The sequence below is a fragment of the Vigna radiata genome, unplaced genomic scaffold, assembly GCF_000741045.1.
Source record: "Vigna radiata var. radiata cultivar VC1973A unplaced genomic scaffold, Vradiata_ver6 scaffold_184, whole genome shotgun sequence".
In the NCBI taxonomy this organism is placed as follows: domain Eukaryota; kingdom Viridiplantae; phylum Streptophyta; class Magnoliopsida; order Fabales; family Fabaceae; genus Vigna; species Vigna radiata.
Window position 1 is genome coordinate 137891 of NW_014541999.1, and position 22107 is coordinate 159997.

General features: G+C 28.3%; 2 protein-coding genes and 1 pseudogene across 2 annotated transcripts; 1 reads left to right on the plus strand and 2 right to left on the minus strand.

Moving 5' to 3' along the window:
• The first annotated feature begins 2368 nt into the window (after positions 1-2368).
• LOC106778843 lies at positions 2369-3600 on the plus strand (annotated as a pseudogene).
• A 5473-nt stretch (positions 3601-9073) lies between these two features.
• Positions 9074-10639, minus strand: LOC106778847. Its single transcript, XM_022776334.1, has 5 exons — positions 10499-10639; positions 10058-10140; positions 9624-9696; positions 9470-9523; positions 9074-9395 (listed from the first exon to the last, which is right to left on the minus strand). Exons 1-5 carry the CDS (start codon positions 10589-10591, stop codon positions 9219-9221), a joined length of 480 nt encoding a protein of 159 aa, XP_022632055.1. The 5' UTR covers positions 10592-10639; the 3' UTR covers positions 9074-9218.
• Positions 10640-18035: 7396 nt separating this feature from the next.
• Positions 18036-19264, minus strand: LOC106778845. The gene is made up of 3 exons (XM_014666840.2): positions 18833-19264; positions 18645-18707; positions 18036-18322 (listed from the first exon to the last, which is right to left on the minus strand). The coding sequence occupies exons 1-3, from the start codon at positions 18995-18997 to the stop codon at positions 18245-18247; spliced, it is 306 nt and encodes a 101-aa protein (XP_014522326.1). The 5' UTR covers positions 18998-19264; the 3' UTR covers positions 18036-18244.
• Positions 19265-22107: the final 2843 nt, after the last annotated feature.

Consider the following 22107-nt stretch of genomic DNA (forward strand, 5'->3'; position numbering starts at 1 on the left):
AAGGAGGGTGAGAGGGATATAGTACTTATACCTTCAATAGGAGATGAGACCCCATTGGCATTAATAATAACACTTTTAGAACAATTAGAGGAAAAACTAGTAAATATATGAGGATCACAAGTCATATGATCAGTAGCACCTGAATCAATTATCCAATCACTACCCTTAGTAAGAACAGAAAGATTAAGAGCAGAGTTAGATAGACCTGACTTGGTCACAAATCCGACAGCAGTAGAAATATAACTCTTGGAAGCAGCGGAAGTTCCAGAATTATGTTTCTCCGATTGATTGTCATCGGAAGAAGCCATCAGAAATATTCAATGAAAAAAAAACACTGATTCCTATAGTGTAAAAAATATCAGTGTTTGACTTAAAAAACATATTTCATTAGAACTTAGGCAAAGAATGCAAGAGATATTTGAAATATTTTAAACTTTAATATATTTTTATAATTTTAAAAGTATTCTTTAATTTTGTCTACTTTGTTTCATTTAACTTGTTTAGGTTACTTATCCTACTAATAACATTCTTTAGATTGGTCAACACTTTTAAAAATCTCTATTCAAAATCTTTAATCATGTTTAATATATTTTATAGTGGTCAAACCACAACCAACTACTATGTATGCAGTCCATTGTTCCCAAATATAACCACCATAATCATTTGTTGGTTGCCAAATATCTTAAGTGTAAAAGGTTTCTATCCAAATCCATTTAGTGATGACGATAAAATCATTGCATAATTATATGAGATTTTTTTTCTATACACATTGTTTGTAACCTTACCAAACATCTCCATCAATTATAGTGGAAAGTTAGGAATCATCAATACACTAACACAATAATTGTCTTCCATGCTGGTGTAATTTATGTGAGACTCACATCCATCACGTGTGAAAAATTTGTCGTGACAATTTTGTAATTAAGTGGTCAAAATTTATGTCTATTCTCTATATGTCAAACATAAATTTACGTTTATTACTCAATGGTCATACGTAAATTTATCTTTGACACTTATAGATCACAAATAAATTTATATATGTTACTCTTTGGCCAAAGATAATTTTACCGTCTGACTTACATGGCTCAAATGTAAACTTTAAAATTTATATCCGATATTTATAGGTCAAACGTAAAACTCTTTAAAACCTATAGTATGAACTAGTTTGCACTTTCTTCCTTGAGCAAACAACACTATTCATGGCAACAAACTTTGTGTAGGTGTTAGGACTTCCATTTGTGACCAAAATGTGTGTTGTGAGGCGCGTTTTTGTGTGTGGAGTTTTGAGAAAGTTTTTTTCGCTCTGAATATTTTTATGCATTAAGGTTATTTTGGCATCCTTTATCTCTATAATGTAGGTGTGTAACTTTTTTTTTTAAGGATTGAGTCATTGTTTTGCATGTCTTCCTTATTTGTGTTGAATGTGAGTTTTATAAATTTTGGTTTATATTAAATGTTTGATTAATTTTATATTTATTAGATGGTTTATGTTTATGTAATTTTAGGTCTATTAAAGGAGAAAAAAAAACTGGAGAAAGAAATAAAGAAGAAGAAATTTGATGCATATATGAGAAAAAAAAATATAAAAAATTTACATAGGTTGTTGTTATAATAGACAAAATAATTTATATTTGTTATTGTTAGATATATTATCTTTATTTGATATTTATCTTTTGTTTATTTTATATTTATCTTTTATATGTTGTTGTTGTAATAGACATAAAATAATTTATATTTGTCATTGTTAGATATATTATCTTTATTTTATATTTATATTTTATCTTTTGTTTATTTTATATTTATCTTTTATATGTTGTTGTAACAGACATAAAATCATTTATATTTGTTATGGTTAGATATATTATCTTTATTTTATATTTATTTTTTATTTATTTGATATTTATCTTTTGTTTATTTTATATTTATCTTTTATATGTTGTTGTTGTAATAGACATAAAATAATTTATATTTGTCATTGCTAAACATATTATCTTTATTTTATATTTATTTTTTATTTTTTGTTTATTTTATATTTATCTTTTATATGTTGTTGTAACAGACATAAAATAATTTATATTTGTTATTGTTAGATATATTATCTTTATTTTATATTTATTTTTTTGTTTATTTTATATTTATCTTTTATCTTTTATTATTATTTTTTATTTATCTTTTATATGTTGTTGTAATAGACATAAAATAATTTATATTTGTTATTGTTAGATATATTATCTTTATTTTATATTTATCTTTTATCTTTTATTTATTTTATATTTATCTTTTATCTTTTGTTATTATTTTTTATTTGTATTTTAGTTTAATCCATATTTCTTCTATTATTATAAATACAAAAGCTTGTACACAACCGAGATTAATCCTATACAGTTTTTGGATTACCATTCCCCTTGTGGAATCTATTATTTCATTCCCCTACCTTGCACTTTGTCTGTTCTCTCTTTTCAGATCAAGCATCAGGGAGCTTTGAAGGTTGATTCTCGGTGTATCTGCAATCAGCACGATAGAAAATGTTTTTCGACGCATATGGATATGACGGGGAATCATTTGAGCAGATATATCGATGCTACTCAGCTTCTTTTATTGGAAAGCCCCAAATTGAAAGTGGTGACAAAATTATAATGCCTCCATCAGCCCTTGACCGTCTCGCATCGCTGGATATTGATTACCCAATGTTGTTTGAACTGCGTAATGATGCTGCTGAGCGGGTTTCTCATTGTGGTGTTCTTGAGTTCATTGCAGAGGAAGGGATGATATACATGCCAAACTGGATGATGGAGAACATGCTTTTACAAGAGGGGGACCTTGTTAAAGTGAAAAATGTGACACTTCCAAAAGCGACATATGTTAAGTTACAACCCCACACAAAGGACTTCTTAGATATTTCGAATCCGAAAGCTATCTTAGAAACGACACTGAGGAATTTTTCCTGCTTGACTATTGGAGATAGCATTATGGTGGCTTACAACAACAAAAAATATTACATAGATATTATAGAAACTAAGCCTGACAATGCTATAAGCATAATTGANACTGACTGCGANGCNGACTTTGCTCCTCCCTTGGATTACAAGGAACCTGAAAAGCCCATTGCACCGAATTCTACTGGAAAGGCACCAGCGGCTGCTGAGGATACTCCTGCCGAAACTGAGCCCAAGTTTAACCCATTTTCAGGAACTGGGAGACGGTTGGATGGAAAACCTTTGAAGTATCAGCCTCCTCCAGTTTCTTCTTCCTCAGGGTCAAAGGACAAGAAACCTGATGTTCCAAATCTCAATTCGCAGTCTTCTACAATTTCTAGCTCACCAAGTAATGCTCGTCGATCTCAGGGCAAGCTTGTGTTTGGGTCAAATGCAAACTGTTCTAAAGAGACTGGAAAGGCGAAAGAGCCAAAACCAGAGCCACCTAAAGTGAATGAAGAGTCGAAATTTCAAGTTTTTACAGGGAAGAAGTATTCTTTACGGGGTTGACTCTATATCAGTTAATTAAATGATCTTTTACCTTCTTCATGGATTCATGTCTATTCCAAAAATTGTATTTTTGTTTTTTTTTATTATATCAACAGTATTACATATATTATTTTTATTTTATATTTTTTTTATTTATATTTTAAGTTTAGTTTATATTTTTTTATTATAAATAAAGAATTTTATACATAAGATATTAATCTCATACATCCAACCATTGTAAACGTAATGTCAGTAAGTTTATCTTAGGCAATTAAGTCCGAACTACAACAGACATAAAAAACCTAAAATAGCACATGTAAGAAGTATTTTTTGTGTTAATGATAGAAAAATAATCTAAAAGCACATCCACAAATAAAAGTATTATTACTTAAGATGCAATTTTGCTGACAAAAACTACAAACTTTATGATGCATTTTTCTAGCAAAAAGTATAAATCATTGTACAGTTAGATTGATAAAAATTGCAAACCTCCTCAAACATTTTTTCTTAAAAGAGTACAAACCCTCCAATAACACATGACTATCCAAGTTCTCCATATACGTAAGAGACTTATTGAGTTATGTATTGCCTTTCAAATCAATTTTTCAATTTTATAATATTTTTCTTTTGATCCTTCCTTCACCAAAAGTCTCACATGTTTTGGAACAAACATTCGACACAAATTACCAATAAATTCACTTGAAGTGTTATTTTCACCTGCATAAACTCATTGACGAGGACAATTTTTTTTCACATCAACCCCTTTCACCTTGTATATTGTATTTATTATCGGTAACTTCTATATCATTGTTCCTCGTAACTCACTGATATATAAGGAGAATCAATCATCAACATCACATCTGTCAAAGTAGAGCCTATTACATATATCAACCAAGTCATTGCACAAAAAAGATTACAACAATAACCTCTTTCTAAGAAGTGAAACACATAATGTTGACTTTAGTCAACATGTTATATTTTTTTCCTTCCTCCCTAGAATAGAACCTCAACTTTGATATCACCATTGAAAATCACGCAATAAGAAAAATTACAAATAAAAGTAAAAATTTAAATAAAAGCACATACGAAATTTTGAAGTGACTTTTGGTAAATCATTACTCTAAATGCAACTTTTCTAATAAAAATTACAAACATTGATTCAATTTTTCTAAAACTGCAATTTTCTTTTATTACTATAACTGAAAGTAATATCCTATCTAGTCTACTTTTGGTAGATTCATTCATTTTATTCCATATGTATAGTTTCGACTTATTAAAGATATATTAATCATTTGTGTATAATGAACTCTTATAACCTTCTATTTCCAACTATACTCGTAGCTTTTGTCTCCTCGGAATTTCTCACTATGTTGAACTCGCCTAGCATGCATACTTTAATACTCTTCCCTATTTTGATTAGATTTAGCTCTTCTGACATTTTTCTCTTCCCATTTAACTTGCACAATCAGTACATTCACTATATTCAATCCTTCTCCTTTCACAAGGAGTGAACAAGATTAAGAAAAAAGTGATAGACAATCTATAATATTTCCGTTTTCACCTGCAGTATTCTCATGTATTTACCAGTGGTATTTCGATGTTAAATAGAAGTTTTGTAACTGTAATAAGGAAACTTTATCTTTGATCCAAATATAAAGTATGTTATTCAAGGATCTTGAAACCTGCATAAATGCATTCCAAAAACACAACATACCACTAGAAACTTTTAATACAGAAGTGAAAGAGAGGTACACACAAAGATCTGAGAGATAGGATGGTTTAATGTTTTCAAAAGCTTAAATTTAATATGTTTTTTAAAAGGCTTTTCAATGTGACTTTTAAAAACAAGTCAGATCTTGATTAGACTTGGCTCAAGACTTTTGATAGTTATTCTGACTTATTACATTGCTCATTGGTATGAACAGATTAATTTCACAAGGCTAATCTGAAATATCACTTCCTCAAGAAAAAGTTAGATCTAGAAGCTTTTAAATATAAATATATTTGAACAAAAGTATCCTTCATATGCAATTTACTAAATTAGTTTTCTAACAAACATTACAACAGATCATCCAAAGTTTAGAATAGTGTTTCCCTTACATAACACCTCAGCTGTTCTTAATCCTCTGCACTTTGTATTCATTTACTCTTGAGTATCCATTAAAAAAAAGTGAAAATAGTTTAAATTTGTCAACAATCCAATGTGTCTTGGAACAAATCCCCCAATATCCCTCTCTGATTGTATTTATCTGACATGAAACACACAGTAGATGAACAGTACTTGTAACTTTTGATTATTATAATACTGGTTTTAGAATTTTCTTAACAGAAAATCGATACATTTGAAAAGAAATTGAAACTAGATCGGCAAGGTCCTGAATCGAAACAAGAGTAGCATTTATTTAATGGTAATTTACAGCTATTTAACATGCTAATGCATGTCCATAACACTAATTATTATAAATATGGTTTATATTGCTACTCATCTTTTCCTCCTTCTTATACCTCATCGACCATCTCCCACTGCCTTGCGCTTCCTTGGGTTCACCTTTATAACTTCAGCAGGCTTCTTCATTTCCTGCAAAAATCGAGAAAAAACTTGTCAAAGTTTTTACTAAAGGGGAAAAAGCCAAAATTCTTAATTAGATTCTGTGGTGACTTTTAACAAAAAAATAAATAAAATAAAGTTATTCCTCAGAAGAACACTTACAGCAGCAACATTAAGAGTCTTTTCCTCTTTATCAACCTAAATATATAAAAAAAAATTCTAAAAATGAGTCATGAAAATATAGATACCGCTACGGAGATAGACAGACCAAGGTGGAAACTTACATTGACGGCAGGAAAATTGGATTTTGATTCAACATCAGTCTCAGTAACATCCTGTGCAGAGAAATTAACATGAAGTTAGTACAGAGAAGAGTGTATATATAGCTGGAATCAGATATAACATGACTTACTCAAATGCATGCAATTACATAAAATTTTAGAAGCCAAAACAAAATCAGAAACTTTTAAAAATGAAAAAATCAGAAAATTAACATATTCATCTACCTTTTTGAGATGTCTCTCTTCGATATCTGGAGTTTCAGGCACAGTAGGAAGAGGTTGTCTTTGAAGAGGAGGAGGAGGGGGGTGGTTGCATGCCATTGTAGAGAGCTTTGCAAGAGGTGTATTGGAAGTAAAATACGTGTTTGCTTCTTATTTATAATAAATATGTAAGAGAATCATAAATAGGAGTGATAAGAAGCTTTGAGTAGTGTACAATAAAAAGTTTTCTTACCCAAAAAAATTACAAGAATAATTGTCAACATCATCTGGTCCATTCTTTAAAAGAAATGTTAGGTGATCAAGATGCATAGGATCCGATTTAACCTATATGGGACAACCGATTTAATATTTACTTTTATAAATTTTTAAAATAAAAATAAATATAAAGTAAAAAAAAGGTTGGAAATATTGTGAGGCGGTGGTCTTGGATTATTTGAGTATTTCTTTTAGGGTTAATATACCCAGTAAGAAAGAGGGGGAAAAAAATGAAAACTTAAAAATATTTCATGAGATTGTAGTAGATTCAAATTTGTTACTGTTAACCAGAGACAGAGAAAGCCCTAACACGTGTAACATTGTCATTAATTTTTTAAAATAAGTTTAAAAAGTATAACTTCCTTTTCTCTTTCCTCTTTATTTCTCTATTTCCTTTTTTCAAATTCTCTTGCCTCAGTTGAAACACATATCCTTGGTATTCATAGCATCTTCTTTTATTCATCTTTGCATTCAACTTTTGCATCAGTGTTATCCTTAATGAGGGAAGCTTTCTATGATTTTATATCAGACCACATATAAGTCATTATTTTATGCTGTAAATTTCTCTTCCATTCCTCTATTTTCTTCTTTTTCAATATAAGATAGATTTCATTATTGTTACTTTCAAATACATTTTTTATGACAGAAGTTTGAATATATAATGTTTATGTAAAATAAGCTGATGAATTAGTGCAAATCAGAGCAGAGTTAAACTTATTAACTAAACATGTTTAAGAAGTTAAAGTTATCAGTAAACAAAAGAAATAAATTAACTTTTAATAAGCTACTTTTAAAAAGTTAATCTTGGAGAATCAAGAAAGAGATTTTATAAATTAACTTATTCTTTATATTTGATTATTATATTATATTCAGAGATAAATGCTTATAAAACTTTTCACCCACTATATTTTAAGAAAAGTTTATGTACAGTTAGTTAGATGTAAGATGTTTGATATAATATTATGTTATATAAATTGTCATTTTATAGAAAAAGAACATTTATACATCTAGTTCAAGTTTCTGGCAATAATGTCTTTTATATAGTCAATTAACTTATAGATATATATATATATATATATATATATATATATATATATATATATATATATATATATATATATATATATATATATATATATATATCTTCTATAGTAACTTGATAACTTACTATCAGTAGGTCAAGGAAATTACAAATGATAAACATTTTTGGTAAGGAAGATTTGTAAAGGATCTAGGATACAGTTTTGTGAGAAAAAAGATATCATTACAGAAGAAAGTCATTGTTACACATTTTTTTGGATAAGGAAAGATTTTATAATAAATAAAATTGTCTTTGGTTTAAGCATAATTAATGTGTACTTAAAAGTAAAGATGACTGAATAGATTTAAAAAGACACAGAAAGAGCATCAACCTGCAGGTGCTGTAGAAGACAAATATAGAAAAAATAAACATGAATGGCCTCAAAAACAACAAATCATCAAATGCTATGCATATAAGTCTAAGAGCTGAACTTTGAAAAGGCATCAAACCCTATCCATCTCATGCTGTACTGTACAGCAATTTCATGTCTTCAAAAATGTTCACTTAGCCAATAAAGATATTTATTAGCTTGGTGGTGTTAACAAGAAAGAGTATGACAGGCCAAAATCCACACTGATAGCTACGCAAGTATACAGTGAAAGAATACATGTCAGATACCTTTTTTTTTCTCTTAGAAAAACCTAGTCTGTTTTTCATGTGGCCGAGTATATTTGAACACAAAACTAGAAAAGGGTTTTGAAAATTTTTGAATGTTTTTTTTTTCTTGATAAAAAAAAAATCTATATTGAAAGTGAAAGTTAAAAAACACTACACAAAATCAAGTTTAACTTGTATCTGAATGGTCCACTGTTACACACTAAGAGTGTTTTCAATAATGACATAAGTTTGTTATATTCATCAATAATTGTTTTATTAATATTTTTTATTGTTAATTATTTTATTAAAAATTTTATTGTCACTGCATGTATAGATTAACTGGTGGGGAAGTTGTTTCACCACTGCATGTATAGATTAACTGGTGGGGAAGTTGTTTCACTTTAAACAGTGGTATCCAACCCACTTAGAATGTTAGGAAACCTTAGTCTCAAGATCGAGAAGAATGTTGCCTAATAACAAAAGGTGAGAAATAAATTATCACACATATCAAACTAATATCCACATAAATTCTCATTTCTAAGAAGTGGTTTGTTATTTTAGTGAGATTGAGAATTATAAGATACATAGAATTCTTTATTTGTATAAATATGAAAAGATGGTTCAGTACATATGCAAATCATATATATAAAATTTTTTTTTCACCTCTTTCTTTATTGCTTTCATCCTAGCTATAGGACTAAGAGGTCTAAACTATTAGAGAACATTGAGTACTGTATCAAGCATTGTTCTGCAGATTGTTCTCATAATTCTCAAAGATCACAGAGATCTCTGAGTTTGCTTTTTTTCATACCACGCTCTTCCTTTTCTTCCACCCCCAAACTCATTCCAGTGGCAACTTCTGCCAGAAGATGAACTCCAATGTTATCACAATCTGTTTCAAAGTCCTTCGCATTTGCACATCCAGAAGTAGCACCTGCATTCTCTTCCTGAAACCACCACTTTAACTTAAACTTTTCCAATCAAGAACAAAGCCTGTTATATTTAGTTGTGAAACACTTACACATGAATCTTTTTCAGCAGTTTGCTTGTTTATATAGACACAGGAAGCAGCAGCCTGTGAGTTATCAGGATCAGAAAAAAGAAGTACCAATTTAAATATCATAATTAATGAAAGAAATCAATTCAAGAAACTTTGTCATAATTCATAGCCTTACCTTTAACACTTTCATTTTTTCTTGCCAAGGTTTGGTCTGCAATAAATATGGCCTTTTAGACCTCGGTCGTCGTCTGCTCAATACATTAATGAATTTCTCTCTTCAGTAAATGTTTATACTTGGTATCTTAGAGTTTCAGTAAGAAAAACATTGAAAAACATTTTATAAAATTAATTTTAGTGAATCTAAAGATGAGATAAATCAGTCTTTGTATGTTCCCAAATTTATAAAATTCATCAACTTAAAGATTATACTCCATTAGCAGTACTTATTCATCGATTCAGGGGTTTAGGATTAGGATTTTCTTAACACGCATTACATTTTCTTAATGGAAAACCAAAACTCAATTGGCACAAAAGTAGCTTCTTAACAGCAATCTGCTAAACAAATACATGTTCATACTCCATTAGACTGATGCAAATACTGCTACTCACATTGTCTTTCTCTTATTGACTCCACCATCAGTACCACGTGTTTTCTCTGGGTTCTCAATTTTTGCCTCAGAAGGTTTTCCTTCCTGCAACAACCATGAACAATTACAAGCTAAAATTTCTTACCAAAAAGGGGGAAAAGGCAAAACTTGGTCATATCTCTCTGTTAATTAATTAAATTCTGCTGTGACTCTTACGGAAACAAAGATTTGCCATAATATAATAAAAATCTCCAGATGAATAGCAAAAAAGTAGAAACACATGACAAATACACTGTTCAAAAATAATCAGTGTCAGTAAGATTCTATTTGTGTAGATTAATTTGAAATGAGTCAATGAAACAGACTTATACTGAATTAGAAGCATGCAATTACAAAAGTTAAGATGCAAGCAGCAATGATTTTTAAGAAATGAAAAATGGGATGAACTAGCTTATGCATTTACCCTTGTGTGACGAGTTTCTTCCCTATGGTGAGGTTGGGGAAGAGAACTGTTCCTTCCTAGAGGAGAAGGAGGCAGGCGTCTGTTGCATGCCATAGTACTGGAGTACAAAAGCTTCTTACTATGTTGTCTCTGTGTTGGAGGAAGAAATGTTTATTTTTCTGTAAATTAAGAAATGCCAAGAGGAACCATAGATATAGTTATAAAAAGTTTTAATTAATCAGAAATAAAATAAATAATGAGAAATAACAAGTAATAGATAAGATTAGAAAATAAATAAATAACATTTGAAAAATTATATTTATTAATAGATAATTAATATAATCTCACTTACATTGTTATTAAAATTCATAGCTTTAAATGAAAAAAAGAAAATTAATTGTATATCTTATTTTTCTCTTTAAATTCTCTATTATATTTATTTATTTTCATATCTCTTTTCTCATGTCTAAACATTTATTAGATATTTAGATCCTCTTCTTTTGTTGCTCAGACTTTCTACCTTGATTTTCAACCTTTATAAATTGGTGTTAAACTAGCTAAACTTTGTGTATCTTAATGGCGGAAGCTTCTATTTCATAAACTAGTTTTAGTATAATTTCATTTTTATAAGTGTTGTAAGTGTTTCTTCCATTGTTTTTTTTTTTAATTTTCTTCTGAAATAAATTTCATCATAGCTATTATCAAATATACATACAAAATATGAGTATACAAAAGCAGTATCAATGTAAACTAATGTAGGGTTAAATCCCTTAACCATCTAAGAAATAATGTTGTGCACTTTTAGTGAATAACTAACAAAAGATAAGGTGTTCTATGGATTAATAATATATATACCCATTTGATTAAAAGATATATGCTTTGTTCTTTGAATGTCTTTTATATATATTGTCAACTAAATATCTTGTAACATTGTAATAGTGGATGAGAGTTTACTTACTAAACATTTAATTTGTAATTAATCAAGAAAAAAAAAGCATACACAAACTTTAGTGGTAGATAGCATATTCTAAAAATATTATTTATTTATTTATTTTCCCTGTTCATCTTCTGTAACTATGTTTTTAGTGTTGTCTTTATTAGATCTGTTTCCACCAATAATATTTTTAGCCAAACAAAGTTTTTGTTGCATCTGTTGTTTACTTTATTATAATTTTTTTTTCTTATTGATAATTACTTTCTTAATATTTTACTTTAATTCTATATATTCTCACATGTAGGATATTGGGAACGAATTCAGTCCAAAAATCAATATATAGAGTATAAGCATAAGGATAACATAGATTGAGACACAGAAATCTACCTTATTAGAACTTACATCAGGCCAATCTAAAATTAAAATGTTACAATGTATAATCAAAATCTTGAAAGTTCACCTAACTGCAAACATGGATAATAGAATATATATACAATTAGATTTCAAAGTTGAAACAATCTCAATCAATAATTTTATTCATGTAAGTCTAATTGAGACTCAATATTAATTTTTTAAAAGGAATACATTAAATTATAAGTTGTAGAACAACCCTTCAATCTTACAAACCTGGAAACGTAATGGTGGTCAATCCTAACAAATGGCCAGTTCAATATACTGTTTCATATTATAGAAATATAATGGAAAAAATAATGTTAGGTAAAAAAAATAATGAAATTTAGGTTGGTATGGGCTATTAGTAACTTCAGTTCTTTTAAATTCTAATTACCATTGTTCTAAGATTTAGAATGATTTTCCTTATAAGTAACAATATTTAAGAGAAATCAGTCAATCAATAAAAAGAACAATAACATTTGAAAAGAATGAAAAAACAGAAGAAAGAGAAGAATTGGCTCATGCAAAAATGCATAGTTTAGCTAAAATCTAGAGGTCAATTTCAGTTAAAGCAAATATTGTTTAAAAACAAATTACCTTTCTTCCATCAGCTTGAGCATAGGATTCACTCTAGAAAAAAATTATAAAAATATAAAACATTTGATCCCAAAAGATAAGGAGTTCTATCTTTTTGTGTGCGTGGCATTTTGGGAGATATTTGGATAAAGAATGAAGTTTAAATCAACTTGAAAGAATATTCGAAGTTCACTCATTTGTCCTCAAATTCATTATAGTGTAAAAGGAAAAACCATCATTACTTTGAGTGGGAAATTTATCGTATTGATATTGAATATAACTTTTTTAAATTTATATAGTTTTTTTATATACATAAACATTACATAATTTAAATCAGTATTATTGATTTGACTTTTTTATATATATATATATATATTTAAATGAATTTACCAGTTGTCTTATTTAAGTGATTTAGATTAAGATTGGAAAACAAATTTTAAATATGAGCTTGAATCAGATCATCTAATATGTTTTAACATTAGTGATAAATTTAAGTATATTAACTGAATCAAATTTTGAGTTTAAAGTAAAAAATTTATTATGATGATTTTAAGATTCAGATGTTATAATTAAATCTTTAGAATTTAATAGATTTAAGATTTAGAAGGATCTTAAACTTTCATTGATATTGAATAACTAAATGAATATATATATTTAATCAAAAGAAAATAGTAGAAAACAATAAGTCAATTCAATCTCAATACTTTTTACAATCGTTATTTCAGTTACAGCAGTATTTACTTTTCAAATTAAAATAAATTTTATAATTTTAACTGTTAAGTAGATCATGTTAACATTATTTTTTTTAAATCTTCATTATAATTTTTAAATAGATTTTAGCTATTGTGAAATTTGCATAAATTTATGTAAATACAAAACTTTTTAAAAATTTTACATCAAATCAGTACATTTATTTACTAAAAAAAATCTTAATAGATAATAACCTACCTATATAAGTGAAAACCAAGAATTTGAAAGTCACAAAGACAACATATGCATTTAGTTTGAGGTTGAAAAAATATTTATGATAATAGTCAAACTTTTGAAATCACTTTAGACTGTGAGGTTACACACAATTTACAAAATAATGGTCATAAATTTTTCTTTCTCTAATTATAATATCTCAAAATTATCATTATTCAACTAAATGAAGTGATCTCTATCCTTCTCAAGTATGAAGATTCATGGAAGATATCATACTTTTTGTACGTTGGATGAATGATAAAGGACAATTGCAATATGAAAAGATTTTCTCTCCCACAATATTTCATATAACATTATGTTATATTTATAATGTTATTATTCATTTCAAAAATATATTTTAGTTTAAATTTATATTTTTGTATAGAAACGTTACCAAGTTGATTTAATTTTTCCAATTCGGAATGTTGATAAGGTGAGGTATGTTTAAATACTTAGACTAAAATAAAATGTAGTGGAATAAAGATAATAAATATATTTTAACAAATTATTTGTAGCTTCTAAAGTTTGTATATTAGTTAATCATAGAATGATAGAGTATTTATAATATTTTATAATTGTATATATTGTGTACATATATGTGCATAGCTAGTATATTAATTGAAAAACTGTAATTATGAGATCAAATAATAATAAGATCAAATAATAATAGAGATCATTCAACAAAAACAAGATATAGTTTTTTCTATCTTTTCCCTCTTTTTCTTTTTAAGAAATGATAAAAAAAAAACAGCAATATTTAAATCATTGGATTTATTTATGGAACAAAACATAACTGCAATACAACAAATGTTGTTTAATCAAAACAAGTCATGAATAACTTTGAATGATCTTAACCACCAAGAAATATTAAGAAGGAAAGAAACAAGTTGAGAAAGAAAAAATTGAAAATATCAATAGACAGCAAGGCTAAAATATACAGAATCTCTCTACCAGACATATATATCAATCACACCCTATGTTTAATATTGAGCATTCCCTCTAACACTAATTGATTTTATTTTATTTGAGAAGATCACCTTGACATATCAGGATATATTTTTATCACACCTTGTTCCACTTTTTTATCATCGGTCCTCTTCAGTCCAGAGGCAACTGCTGCGAGCAGTTGCACTCCATTGTCATTATCTTCCTCCCCCACGTTTTCGGATTCAGGAAAACCTATCCTATTCGCTTCCTGAAATCACATATTAATAAAAATAAAATTGTCCAGTATTTGAAGTTGAAGTTTCTCCAATCAAAAGCATTTCACTTTTTACTTATTGAAACACTTACCGAGAATTTTTCTGCAGCATTTTGCTCGTTAACATAAACACGAGCAGCAGCAGCCTATGGTTCATCATGAGAAAAAAAAAGTATGAATTTATATATAAGATCATAACCAAGAAAAAAGATATCAAACTGTTTTATTTTACATCCTTACCCTTAACACATCCAGCTTTTCTTGACTAATTGGCTTGACCTGCATGAAATCTGGCTTTTTAAACCTTGCTGGTCGTCTGTCTAATACCATTGATGAATCTCTTTAAAGAAAATGTTTGAAGAAGAAAATTTTGACAACAATGATACAGACAAATGAAGTGTATATATATATATAGTTTGGCCAGCTTCAGTTCATTTTAGAAACACAAGTATATGTATATTCGTTACAGCAGATGACTTTAACAGACTTCAACAGTTTCCAGTGGAATCGACACACATGAATAGCGGTTTCACGATGTCCCGGGTTTCAAAAAAATAGTAACGTTAAAGCTATGGCTTGTAAAAATAAGCTATGCTATCAGCCTATATGTCTGAGAAGAAATGCTGGTGTGAAATACTAATAAATTATATAATAAAAATAAAAAAGAAAAATAATAATTATGATTGAAAGCATTGAATGAGTTATTAATTGCATAAAAAACAAGAAATAACGCGTGAAGCGGTGAGGTGTAAAGAGGGGAGACCTAGGAAACAAAGAAAGACTGTCATATAGTAAGGTGAAGAGTAACCGTCATCGATGGTGTACTTTGTCTTCTGAGTATCTTCTTTTGTCACCCTGAATATCAGATAACTGATAACTGTAGCTTAGCTTAGCTGTTAAAGCTCAGGCAGACGAACCAGCGTTGCTCACGTTGAACTGTACCTGCATGTAATCCTGTGCTTATACCTAGCCAGGTCATTATGTTTAAATAAAAATAAATAAATAAATATATTTAACTTTTGCAGGTCCACCAATTTGTATTTTACACCCAGAAATTGTGTATTCCGATGCCAATTTATTTTATTTTCTGGAAGGGTTATGCTAATGTAAGCCAAATTCCATCTGACACACCCAAACAAACTTCAGCACCCGTTCATCTGACAAATTATGTTTTGTCCGTTTTATATATAATTACTTTCTCTTCACGCTATCATCATGCCCACCATAAAAAGTTAATTGCTCTTCCTTTAATGATGTATTTGACGTTTTGCTTTCAAATAATAAAATTAAGAAAACTAATTAATCATTCTTAACATTAAATGTTTTTTAATATTATTAATTATGATTTTCAGTTTTGAATTCTGCATGAACATATGTACTGTAAGAGTGTTGATAACTAAATCAAATATTAATAAAAAATGTGCTTTAAAAATTTACTTATAAGGATAAATTACAAAAAGAATACTTTTAAAACTGATGTAACATAGTAAAATTTAATAAAATTAAACTAAAACAGTTAGAATAACTCCGGTTATGAAAATGCTCTTAATCTTTTGAATCTAATTACTCACTCAAGTACTTACTATTTGTTTTTTTTTTAATTTTAATTTACTATACTATAATTTTAAGTAAAAACACATCTTCATTGTAAGAGTCATACTCAAGTAAGTTTAAGACTTTATCATTACACTATAGTAGCATAGTAGTAGAAATTTCAAGACCTTTGATCATAAAAATAACATAATACAGTTTCTGTCAGTTATTAAATAAAAATTAATTAAAGTGTGATTCTTATAAAAAATTATTGTAAAAAAATATCTTAAAAATTGTGGGAGTTATATTATAAATAGAATATTTGGGATATTCTAAACCTTGTATTAGCAAATATTGTAATAATATATCACTTACATTATATTTCTATCAACCTGGAGGCTAATACATTTTAAGCAATAGGATTACATAAGATAAATCTCATTTTGAGTTATTCAGCTAAACAATATCTCTAACTAACATTAAATTTTTGATATAAAAATTCATATTACAAAAGAGTGCATTATATCTTATGTAAAGTAAAAATATTGTAAAGGATGTAGAAGTAAAGTGACATAATAGAACTAAAAAAAAAGTCAATTAAAACCTCATCAAATAATCTTTAAAGTGAATATGACTTAATTTCAATCTCAATATATATATTATCAAATATAGTTCTGTTATGTTCACGGGGAACTATCTAATCATTATCAATCATACACAGAACATAAAAAACGTACATTTTTTAGATTAAAATGTGTTTTATTCACACGTTTAAAAAAGAATTTTTAAAAAACTATACAAGAAAATTTGTACCAATTAACTTATATGTGAATTATTTTTAATTGAGTTAATTTTTTCCTTTAGAACATTTGGGAAAATCCACTTAATCAACCTAATGTTCAATAATTTAACAATTATAATGACAAATCATATTTTTTTAACAAAGGATCATCCAAATTTGTTATCCTTGTAGTCTTCTCCAAGATAGACAAGAATGATTGTTATAAATGATTTAATCTCAGAATGAGATAAGAAGTATGTTGTGGAGCTACACTGAATACTTTTAAAAGTTTAAAATATATATATATATACAATTGGCTTACTCAAAAATTTCTCTAAAGATACACCTCACATTGAAAAACAAAACAGCATACCTTAAATTTAATTAAAATGAACAAGGACCTAACTAATTTAATAATAGGGTTTAAAAACAAACACATATAAAAATGATGTAAATGTAATAAGACAATGAAAAATAATCAATTTGTTTCAAAATATTTCTAAGAGATATTTTTTTGGTCAGTTTTATTTACTTTCAATCAAATTATCTTAATAAATAATTCATATTTTCATTAGTAATTATAAGGCTAACTTATCCTTCCGTATAACATCTTTTTCATTATATTAGTAGAAATTAAGTTTTCAAAGGATTATAAAGATAATTCTTTTTTGACATTGGAAACTTAAAAATACAAATTAAAAGTTTAATTGCTTATAAATTATGTTTTGTACTACAAACTATTGCAATCTATCCTGGAAGAGATGTGCTTCTTCCATATATCAAAAACTAGTGACTTCCAAAAAAATCTAATGTCGCTTCTAATCACATATATAACAATTCTAATATATTGATATATATATATATATATATATATATATATATATATATAAAGTGAAAAAGTTATTGTTTCTTTTTCAATAAATATTCATATTCATGATTTAGTTTTCACTGTATCCATCACAAACCTTATTTAATGCAATTTTACACTCCCTTGGGAATGATAATAATTTATAAATTTTTGAAATTTGACTTTCAATTGGAATACTACTGCATTAACTGCATAAAAAAAAACTGCATAGAAGAATTTACTGCATTTATGATATTATCAACAATTGAAGAGCCTTTAATGCTTGGTGAAGAACTCGGTAAATTTTAATCTATGACAGCAATAGAGATCATGAAGCAAAACCAAAGAGGTCAAATGCAAAGTGCGAAATTTAGATAGTTCAGAATAACAGGACAATAACATTCTCAACTGAAGGAAATGAACTGTTTGATAATTTAAACAACAATAACAATAAGAACGCTAAACCAAAGAAAACACAGAAATAAGTACTCCTTAAACATCTCCAACACCATCATAGCATATTCCAATGGAACAATGTTTCACTCGTAGTCATCACAGTCAGAGACGACAACATCCTTTTTCACCTGCTTTGAGGTTGTTTCCACTGGCACCAAACCCTAATAAAAGAAAAAAAACATAATGAACACATTATTTGCTTTCAACATTTCATCTCATCTTAATTTCGCTTTTTCATCAGAAAAAAGTTAATTGGTATCGGTATTTAAAAATTGTAATTTCTGATGCATAACAATCTTAAGAAACTAATTAAGAATAGGAAAAATCACTAGCACAGTGCTTGTTACACAGATCCTGTTTCATTCAGAAAACTTCTCAAAACAAGAAATAGATCTGGTGTACCCCATAAAAGGAAAAGTTCTGATGATCTGCTAAAATAAAAGTAAATCATTATTACCAAATCTAAGAAATCATTTCAATTACCGTCAGGAATATTTTCAGAGCTTCCTCCTTGGTGTGGGAATTGATGATTTTGAGGGCTGCCTCCTGCAAAGAGAATTTTAAGAATAAAGAAAAAAAAAATGGAAGAAATTAATTGGATCTTGGAACAGTAAAGAGAAAGATCAGAGTAAAATTATAATAATAATTTAGAAGAAAGAGAGTGATCAAACCCTGGCATTATCCATTTCCTCCTGAAGTAAAGTTTTTGGTTCATCCTCGAGAGAATTTCTCCTTTCAAGCTTGGGAGGAGGAGACACTGGTGTTAATGGTTTCTCGATGTTGTCATTGTTCTCCAGTGGTGATGGTGGTGCTGCAGGCGCTGCGTAACGCTTCATCTTCAGGCTTTGCAGAAAGAACACAGAAGCTGGCTAGAAGCCTTGGAAATTAAATAGAATGAAAGAGATACTTAATTGTGGGTGTTTTTTTTCCAATTTGTAACCGATGGGTGCAGAAAATTGGCATCTTTGACTGTCATTATGAAGAGGGTGAGAGGGGCACAGCTGTGGTTTCAACAGATGAATTAACGTGGCAGCCATGGCGAGGAACAAACAGAAATGCACATACAAATGGCAAAGTAAGATGAATATAGGTTTCTTAGGCTCTAGTAACGCATGAAAAACCAAGCTCAGTACAAGCCAAAACCTTTGTTTTTCTTCCTCTCTCTCAGCTTGGAGGTTTATTATGTCACTAGCGGAAAGCAGGCATGTGATCCTGTCTTCTGAATATCATCTCTATTTTCTAATTTCATCTTAAAATCACTTTAAATTCACACAAATTTAAAACATCAACAAATCACTTAAAAATAAAATAAAAAGAATTCTAAAACTTAACTAAGATTAAAAAGAAAATGTGCATGTTTACATATATAATAAGTGAAATTTGGTTATCTGATTCATTTATGAATATTTGTTAAATTATTCAATATAAGTCTTTATTCCCTATTGAATGCCCTAATTCTTTCAAAGAGAAAAAACAAGTGTTCAATAACTAAACTGAACTGTTCATAACTCAACAAATACAGAGTCCCAAACCCCAAACCATACCCATTCATTAATCTTTCATTGAACACACATAAATTAAAAGCCATCCCAAAAAGGGCTAAATCTTACACCACATTAAGAACAGGATGTCAAGAATACAAAAATAAAAAACCAGATGAAGAATGTTTGAAACAATTTGCAAATAGCAAAGTGCTTACGCTCTAGGTCACCACCATTGCGGACTTGTTCTAGTACACCCATATGTGTGACTAATCTTATCGATATTTTTCTATACAGCTTTTAGCTTTAGCAGAAACAATTTCAAATATTATTTTTAATTTTATCTTTAAACTGATTTAGCTTTTTAAATCTAAGATGATTGAGTATTTATCAACCTTAATCTAAATTAGTTTTTAAATGTTAAAATTTTTCATGCCATATCCGTAAAGATATGTTAATAGTGGTTCATTGGATGCTTTAGTCGATGAGATTACAATGAACAATGCTGTGCAGTTCTGAAATTCCCAGATACCTAGAAGAGAGGGACAATACATGTTGGCTTCTCTCATTTCTAGTCTTGTGACAATGTCTTGGCTTGACATTGATTTGGATGTTCCTCACCTTCCTCATCCCCTATCCCCGCAGAACCCACCTTATCGTTCTTTGGATTAATCACTGCTGCATTAGAATTGTTTGGACCATTATGACTGTAAAAAACTAAAGAAAACATTAACTGGTAAAATAATTGGTCACACTATTACAAATTGCTGAGAATGGGTGAAACGATGGTGTAAAAACTGGCTTGAATAGATCTATTTCATTTTTCGTTTTTTTCTTAAATTTTGTAATTTTTTATTGAATCAAAAATGTTTTTCAAGTAGATGAAATTCATGTTCAGATACCATTAGATTGTAATACAAATTTTAAAAAAATATAGAAAATTTTAAAATCTAACACATTTTAGAACAATCATGTGGATGAAATGACGTTTATAAATACCATGTACACTACCATTTGCTTATGTCAACACACAACTTGACAATATCTAATACAAATAAAACAATTATAAAATACATTTCTTCAACTACTACTTTCAATTTCTACTATTTTCACATTTTTTTTCGATCCCATCAATTATTCTTTTCACAACCTCAAAATATTAACAATGGTACTAAAGCTGCTTTCGATCGTCTATTGGGTGTGGATAATTTTTTCAACTACTTAAAAAAAATACCTACAACTTCATTTATATACTACCAAAATATTGTTTCAACCTATGGCCACTACCAATCAAACATTATGATTTTTGGAATGTCAAAATGAAGACATTCTTTTTCTCCCAAACTTTATCGGATATTATAAAAGAAGGATTCACTATTCTAAAAAACACAACTCAGAAGAAAAAGTTGAAGGAAAACAAGCAGAAAGATTCAATGGCTTTATTTTCTCTTCAACAAGTAGTTGATGACACAATTTTTCCAAAAATATTAGGTGTAACAAGTGCAAAACAAGCTTAAGTTGCAAAATCAACACCTAAAAGTAGAATACACAATTGTTGTTGAAGCAACAAGTGAAGTTAATTATATGAGAGAAAAACAAAGTGGGCCTACTACAATCAACTATTGCAATGACGAAAAATCCAGTGTATCATAGTAGAATGAAACAATAGTAATTAAATATCATTCCATCAATAAGCAAAGACAAATATGATATTCGACTCAAGTACTCTTCGACAAAAGATCAAATTACAGATATTTTCACTAAGGTGTTGTCAAGATTAAGGTTTAAACTACTACGCGCTATGTTTGGAGTTACTAAATTTTCATCAAGGACAAGTACTAAAGAATGATGCAAATTCTAGAAGAATATAAAAAATTCTAGGATAGATGTATTGAATTGTCATACAATTTCTAGAAATGAAGAAAATCATAAGATAGGAAGTAAAATCTAGAACATTACATAAGTGGTTGTAGCTACAAATTATAGAAATGAAGAAAATTATAAGATAGGAAGTAAAATCTAGAACATTCTACGTAAGTGATTGTAGCTAAGATTTTCTAAAATAATCCCTTGAGTAAAAGAAGGTCTATAAATAGTCCACTACCATTTCATGTATGACAACACACAACACAAGACAACATTTAACACAACTAAAACAACTACAAAATACACTTTTTCCAACCATTAATTTCATATTTTACTATTTCCACATTTTTTTATTCCATCAACTATTTCTTTTACAAAGTTAAAATACTAACATATGCATATTTGAGTGAAAACACACCCAATATGCATATGTATAGAACATATATATATATATATATATATATATATATATATATATATCATACCACTTATATTTTTTTCTGTTCATGATTGGGACCTAAACCACTTACGATGTTAGATGGTAGGTTAGAAGACAAATTTCAAAGATATGATCAGGAAGGGGTGAGAGGAAGGAGAAA

What these genes read in the sequence shown, in the direction of transcription:
- LOC106778847 (XM_022776334.1), bottom strand. Translation starts at nt 10,591, where the DNA reads ATGGCATGCAACAGACGCCTGCCTCCTTCTCCTCTAGGAAGGAACAGT. An exon ending in AAGAAACTCGTCACACAAGG is followed by an intron (nt 10,141 to 10,498) that starts GTAAATGCATAA and finishes TGGTTGTTGCAG; the next exon opens with GAAGGAAAACCTTCTGAGGC. An exon ending in GTCAATAAGAGAAAGACAAT is followed by an intron (nt 9,697 to 10,057) that starts GTGAGTAGCAGT and finishes TGTATTGAGCAG; the next exon opens with ACGACGACCGAGGTCTAAAA.
- LOC106778845 (XM_014666840.2), bottom strand. Translation starts at nt 18,997, where the DNA reads ATGAAGCGTTACGCAGCGCCTGCAGCACCACCATCACCACTGGAGAAC. An exon ending in AGGAAATGGATAATGCCAGG is followed by an intron (nt 18,708 to 18,832) that starts GTTTGATCACTC and finishes TTCTCTTTGCAG; the next exon opens with GAGGCAGCCCTCAAAATCAT. An exon ending in CTCTGAAAATATTCCTGACG is followed by an intron (nt 18,323 to 18,644) that starts GTAATTGAAATG and finishes TTCTTTTATTAG; the next exon opens with GGTTTGGTGCCAGTGGAAAC.